The 7,640-nt window shown below is 39.6% G+C and overlaps 1 protein-coding gene across 1 annotated transcript in view; it reads left to right on the top strand.

The window, feature by feature from the left end:
- Window positions 1–1,178: 1,178 nt before the first annotated feature.
- LOC112249813 (low density lipoprotein receptor adapter protein 1-like) overlaps window positions 1,179–7,640 on the top strand; it is a 68,578-nt gene continuing 62,116 nt past the window's right edge. Inside the window, exon 1 of the mRNA XM_042321822.1 lies at window positions 1,179–1,661. Coding sequence (XP_042177756.1) covers window positions 1,577–1,661 — 85 coding nt within the window. The 5' untranslated portion in view covers window positions 1,179–1,576. The remainder of the gene's footprint in view (window positions 1,662–7,640) is intronic.

Genomic DNA, 7,640 nt, shown 5'->3' with positions numbered 1-7,640 from the left:
ATCTGACATGGGCTCATTGAGTATTATCTGACACAGTATTATCTAACATGGGCTCATTGAGTATTAACTAACATGGGCTCACTGAGTATTATCTAACATGGGCTCATTGAGTATTATCTGACATGGGCTCATTGAGTATTATCTAACATGGGCTCATTGCGTATTATCTGACATGGGCTCATTGAGTATTATCTAACATGGGCTCATTGAGTATTATCTGAGATGGGCTCATTGAGTATTATCTAACATGGGCTCATTGAGTATTATCTAACATGGGCTCATTGATTGACTATCAGTCACGGACATACAGTGGTGGAAAAAGTACTCTGTTCTCATACTTGAGTAAAAGTCAAGATCCCTTAATAGAAAATAACTCAAGTAAAAGTGAAAGATTCCCACTAAAATACTACTTGAGTAAAAGTCTAAAAGTATTTGGTTTTAAATATACTTAAGTATCAAAAGTAAAAGTATAAATAATTTCAAATTCTTTATATTAAGGAAACCAGATGCACTATTTTCTTGTTTTTTTAAAATGATTTAGGGATAGACAGGCGCACGCTCCAACTCTCAGACATAATTTACAAACAAAGCCTGTGTGTTTAGTGAGTCTTCCAGATCAGAGGCAGTAGGGATGACCTGGGATTTTCTCTTGATAAGTGCAGGAATTTGACTATTTTCCTGTGCTGCTAAGCCTTCAAAATGTAACTTGTACTTTTGGGTGTCAGGGAAAATGTATGGGGTAAAAAGTACATTATTTTCTTTATGAATGTAAGTGATGTAAAAGTAGTAAAAAAAATGTAATAGTAAAGTATAGATACCTCCAAAAACTACTTAAGTAGTACTTTAAAGTATTTTTACTTATGTACTTTACACCACTTTTGACCTAACAAGAGAAACTGCTGAAGCACAACTACATTTTGAAATGGTCCCTTGTGTATTATACTATTCTAGCAGTAATTTGAGACCTGACTGATTTGATTTGATCCCGGGGCCTTTAAAACGCGCGGTGCAGTTACCCATCTCTGAGCTAGATGATGTACACGATGTATTTTGCGCATAGGTTTACCCCGCCCGCATCCAATGTAGCATCCCTCCAGAAATGGGTGTGGCACACATTTCATTCGTGACCGCCCCCTATGTTCCGTCGTTCCTCGGTTCAGCAGTAGCCTACCGAAAAGCAACGGGGTTAAATGGAGGCTGCGTTGCCCATGCTTTCACTAGACCCTTGTTTCAGACAACGGGAGTTGGTCGGAACTAGGAAACACGGACATTTCTGACATGCTAAATGTTTGTAGTTATACACGTGCCGCGTTCAACGAATCAGCAATTCTGAGTTATCTGAGTTTCCTAGTTCCGACTGGATGTGAACGCCGCACAAATCCTATACCCGAGCAGTTCATTCCGCGCATCACTCACTCGTACTCGACTATTGTATGTAGGCTGGCTACTAGTCTACTGTTTATGTTTCGGAGCCAAAGCAAGCACAGGTTAAAGTAGGCTATCCACTTACCGCTGTCAGAGTTTATTTTACGCCTGCTACGCTGGGTTAGGCTACTGTCAGAGACACACCTAAAGCATGGATGCTCTGAAATCAGCTGGAAGAGCGATTATCAAGAGTCCCGGAGTTCCGCGGCACACATGGGGCACCTCCAAGCACGACAGTAAGTGTAGTATTCATGTCTACAGGATGTAGTTATATCGTTGCGCAGAAATGGTAACACGACAGCGCAATGCAACGAGACTAGGGAAAGGAAAGCGCTGACAATAGGCGATTTATGTAGCTGCCGTTCTATTCTCACCTCTCTTGTTGGTATAGGAAGTGAAGAACAGTTCAATTATGAGGTGTGATGTAAAATAATAGGTTGTAAGTGTGGCTATACAGTCGTGAATAGCAATAGTATAACGTTTTTAATTCCACATTATCAATTCAACACCTATTGCTTTCTTTTCTTTTTTCTGCCCGAGTGCACCAGGGAACTTGGCCACATTTCACATGTCCTAATGGTGTCCCAATGACTTGGGTTACCTAATTCCACCGTTCCCATAGTGAAAGCCCCATTGTCGGCTCATGTGTGATGAATCCGTTGTTTAAAGCATGTAAGCAACCGTAAGAGAGTATTCATACCCCTCGACTTATTTTCACATTTTGTTGTGTTTACAACCCACATTCAAATTAAATAGATGTTGTTTTTTCTCTCTCACCGATTTACACACAATACCCCATTAATGACAAAGTGAAAACATGTTTTTTAGACATTTTTTGCTCATTTAAAAAATATATAATACAGAAATATCTAATTTACATAAGTATTCACACCCCTGAGTCAATACTCTTTAGAAGCATCTTTGGCAGCAATTACAGGGGTGAGTCTTTCTGGGTAAGTCTCTAAGAGCTGTGAGTCTTTCTGGGTACGTCTCTAAGAGCTGTGAGTCTTTCTGGGTACGTCTCTAAGAGCTGTGAGTCTTTCTGGGTAAGACTCTAAGAGCTGTGAGTCTTTCTGGGTAAGACTCTAAGAGCTGTGAGTCTTTCTGGGTAAGACTCTAAGAGCTGTGAGTCTTTCTGGGTAAGTCTCTAAGAGCTGTGAGTCTTTCTGGGTACGTCTCTAAGAGCTGTGAGTCTTTCTGGGTAAGTCTCTAAGAGCTGTGAGTCTTTCTGGGTAAGACTCTAAGAGCTGTGAGTCTTTCTGGGTAAGACTCTAAGAGCTGTGAGTCTTTCTGGGTAAGACTCTAAGAGCTGTGAGTCTTTCTGGGTAAGACTAAGAGCTGTGAGTCTATCTGGGTAAGACTCTAAGAGCTGTGAGTCTTTCTGGGTCAGTCACTAAGAGCTGTGAGTCTTTCTGGGTCAGTCACTAAGAGCTGTGAGTCTTTCTGGGTCAGTCACTAAGAGCTTTGCACACCTGGATTGTACAACAATTATTATTTTCTAAATGATTCTTTGCTCTGTCAAATTGATGCCTGTATCTATTATTGCACACAGTGAGTCCATGCAACTTATTATGTGACTTGTTAAACACATGTTTACTCCTGAATTTATTTAGGCAACACCACCACCATAACAAAGGGGTTGAATACTTATTGTCTGAAGACATTTCAGCTTGTCATTTTTTATTAATTTCTGAACATTTGAAAAAACATAATTCCACTTTGACATTATGGGATGTGTGTAGCCCGGTGACAAAAAAATCATTTTAAATTCAGGCTGTTACACATCAAAATGTGGAAAAATAAATTCCTTTTGGGACATGTGAACTTTTATAACAAATTTCTATTCCATCCATTAATACCAATACCTTTGTTAAATTACGAGCCAAGTTGGTTTAGCCACGGAAAAATACAGGAACCTTTCCACTAGCCATGATTGGCTGAGATAATGAGCGGGCTGGATATGCCGGGAGATGAGTTTGGATTGGTCTGGCATGTAGCATGATTCTGTCTATAATGTGAGTTGCTCAGTATGTGTTGAGAGTTCTTTCTACCTCGTCGGGTTTTGAAAGATATGAAGTTAGCCATAGAGAAATACAAAGGTTTTGATACTTTTCTCAACAACATAGAGCCTGCTAAATTCAGGGCATCAATCGACAAATCTGTTGGGAAAAGTGATGGGCTACTTTCTGCCCACGCCACGGTCAGTGTGAACCGGAGTGACTTGACACAACGCTGGCACAAACAAGATGTAGCTACAAACAAAACTGAATTAAATGGTTCCAGTCTGCTGAGAAGTGTTCATCCATGTATATGGATAAGAGTCTAGCTTACATTTTCAAATATTATAAGTTTCTAATTTTGTCAGAAAGTCATTTTCATTGCAAGTGAAAGTGTACCGTTAACTAGCTAGCGAACGTTAGCTTGCTGGGTCGCCAGCTAACGTTTTATGTATGATCTGTGCAGTAATATTATTTGTATCTCAGAAAGCCATTTGCATGGCTAGTTATAGTCTAATGTTATCTAGCTAGCTAACATTGAACCTAGTTGGTTAGCTTTAGCTACCTGCAGATTTATTCTACAGCATTTCATGCATGGTGGCTAGCTATGACAATCTGGTTGTACTGTAGCTATGGTCTGGGATTGTGGTTCATTGTTTAACTAGGTAGCTACATGTCTAAACAAAAGACTCAGATGATTACATGACCCATCAAGTTAGCCAGATGTATCTGGGGGTGATTATGGCCATCTGTTGTATTTCATAAACCTGTGTACATGTCTAGACAATAGTGACCCATCCACTTAGCAAGATGTGGCTGCAGGGTGGTTGTAGCATTTCCTTCACATGACCCATCAATTTAACAAGTGTGTCTGGATAAGCATCATCTGAAAAGATAACATTAGCCATAAATATTTAATATCTTTAAAAAAAAAACGCAGTAACAAGGATTATCTACATATACTGAGCGGCTCATGTTATAGACAGAAGATGAGGTAGTCATTTAATCATGTTTAACACTATTATTGAGTCCATGCCAATTATGTGACTAGGTAAGCACTGTTGTACTCCTGAACTTATTTAGGCTTGCTATAAAAAAAGCAGTTGAATACTTACTGACTCAAGACATGTCAGCTTTTCATTTTTAATACATTTGTAAAAAATAAAAATAAAAAAGTCTAAACATAATTCCACTTTGACATTATGGGGTATTGTGTGGGTGTGTGTGTGTGTGGGTCTGTGTGTGTGTGTGGGTCTGTGCGTGTGTGTGTGTGTGGGTGTGTGGGTGAGGGGTGGGGTGTGTGTGTGTGTGGGGGTGTGTGAGTGTGCGGGTGTGTGGGTGTGCGTGGGCCAGTGACACAAATTCAGGATGTAACACAACAAAATGTACAGGTGCAGTGATCAGCTTCAAGGACCAGCTGTCAGAGCAGCTCACAGATCACTGCACCTGTACATAGCCCATCTATAAACAGCCCATCTATCTACCTCATCCCCATACTGGTATTTATTTATCTTGCTCCTTTGCACCCCAGTATCTCTACTTGCACATTCATCTTCTGCCAATCTACCATTCCAGTGTTTAATTGCTATATTGTAATTACTTCGTCACCATGGCCTATTTATTTCCTTAACTTACCTCATTTGCACTCACTGTATATAGACTTTTTGTTTTCTTTTGTTCTACTGTATTATTGACTGTATGTTTTGTTTATGTGTAACTCTGTTGTTGTTTGTGTCGAATTGCTACGCTTTATCTTGGCCAGGTCGCAGTTGCAAATGAGAACTTGTTCTCAACTAGCCTACCTGGTTAAATAAAGGTGAAATAAAAAATTAAATAAAACATGTGAAACAAGTCAAGGGGTGTGAATACTTTCTGAAGGCCCTGTACAGTATTCACATCTCTGAGTCAATACTTTCTGAAGGTCCTGTACAGTATTCACATCCCTGAGTCAATACTTTCTGAAGGTCCTGTACAGTATTCACATCCCTGAGTCAATACTTTCTGAAGGCCCTGTACAGTATTCAAATCCCTGAGTCAATACTTTCTGAAGGCCCTGTACAGTATTCACATCCCTGAGTCAATACTTTCTGAAGGTCCTGTACAGTATTCACATCCCTGAGTCAATACTTTCTGAAGGTCCTGTACAGTATTCACATCCCTGAATACTTTCTAGAAGCACCTTTTGGCGGCGATTACAGCTTTTACATTTTTTATTGATTTATTTGACCTTTATTTAACCAGGTCGGCCAGTTGAGAACAAGTTCTCATTTTACAACTGCGACCTGGCCAAGAATAAAGCAAAGCAGTGCTACAAAAACAACAACACAGAGTTACACATAAACAAACGCACAGTCAATAACACAAAATAAAATAAAAATAGAAAAATATATGTACAGTGTGTGTGCAAATGTAGAAGAGTAGGGAGGTAAAAGCAATAAATAGGCCCTAGAGGCGAAAATAATTACAATTTAGCATTAATACTGGAGTGATAAATGTGCAGATGATGATGTGCAAGTAGAGATACTGGGGTGCAAAAGAGCAAGAGGGTAAGTAATAATATGGGGATGAGGTAGTTGGGTGTGCTATTTACAGATGGGCTATGTATAGGGACAGTGATCGGTAAGCTGCTCTGACAGCTGATGCTTAAAGTTAGAGAGGCAGATATAAGACTCCAGCTTTAGAGATTTTTGCAATTCATTCCAGTCATTGGCAGCAGAGCTTTGAGTTGTCTTGGGTACGTCTGTATCAGCTTTGAGTCATCTTGGGTTTGTTTGTATCAGCTTTGAGTCATCTTGGGTATGTCTGTATCATCTTTGTACATCTGGATTTGTGGATTTGCTCCCATTCTTCCTTGCAGATTTTCTCAAGCTCTGTTAAGTTAGATGGGGAGCGGCAGTGAACAGCAATCTTCAAGTCTTTCCACAGATTTTCCATGGGATTCAAGTCTGGCCTTTGGCTGGCCCTACCCAAGGACAAAGTGTTGCTTTCACTGTAATGCTTTGGGTTGTTGTCCTGTTGGAACGTAAATCTTTGCCCACCCAGTCTAAGGTCGTTTGCACTCTGAAGCAGGTTCTCATCTAGGATTTGCCTGTATTTGGCTCCCTTCTTTGTTCCCTCTATCCTTACCAGTCTCTCGATCCCTGCTGCTGAAAAGCATTCCCATAGCATGACGCTGCCACCACCATGCTTCACGGTAGGGATGGTGTTAGACAGGTGATGAGCTGTGCCTGGTTTTCTCCAGACATAGCGCTCTTTGCATTCAGGCCAAAGCGTTACATTTTTGTTTCATCAGGCCAAGTTCCTGGGACTTCATGGTATAGTTTTTGCTCTGATGTGGTCTGTTAACTGTGGGACCTTATATAAACAGGTGTGTTTCTTTCTAAATAATGTCCAAACAATTGAATTGGCCACAGGTGGACTCTAATCAAGTTGTAGTGACATTTCAAAGATGACCAAAGGAAATTGGAGGCACCTGAGCTCAATTTGGAGTGTCATAGCAAAGGGGTGTAAATACTTATGTAAAATAGAAATCTCAATAAATATAGGATAAAAAATAAACAGAATATAACAAATATTGTACAATCCAGGTGTGCAAAGCTCCTAGAGACGTACCCAGAAAGACTGGCAGCTGTAATCGATGCCAAATGGGATTCTAACATGTACTTATTGACTCAGAGGTGTGAATACTTATGTAAATTGGTTATTTCTGTATAAAAAAATGTTCTAGAATGTTTTCACTTTGTCATTATGGGGTATTGTGATGTCATTATGGGGTATTGTGATGTCATTATGGGGTATTGTGATGTCATTATGGGGTTTTGTGATGTCATTATGGGGTATTGTGATGTCATTATGGGGTTTTGTGATGTCATTATGGGGTATTGTGATGTCATTATGGGGTATTGTGATGTCATTATGGGATTTTGTGATGTCATTATGGGGTATTGTGATGTCATTATGGGGTTTTGTGATGTCATTATGGGGTATTGTGTGTAGATGGATGAGAGAAAAAATATAATATAATAATAATATAATATAATGTAAATATATAATATAATATAAAAATATTTCAGGCTGCAACACAACAAAATGTGTAATAAGTCCAGGGGTAAAGACACTGTATAACCTATAGGTAGGTATAAAGTGACTAGGCAGCAGGATAGATAATAAACAGTAGCAGCAGTGTGTGATGAGTCATATAGTCATGTATGTAATGGT

Source organism: Oncorhynchus tshawytscha, linkage group LG05 (genome assembly GCF_018296145.1).
Source record: "Oncorhynchus tshawytscha isolate Ot180627B linkage group LG05, Otsh_v2.0, whole genome shotgun sequence".
NCBI classification, from domain to species: domain Eukaryota; kingdom Metazoa; phylum Chordata; class Actinopteri; order Salmoniformes; family Salmonidae; genus Oncorhynchus; species Oncorhynchus tshawytscha.
This window is presented reverse-complemented; position numbering and strand designations above follow the sequence as displayed.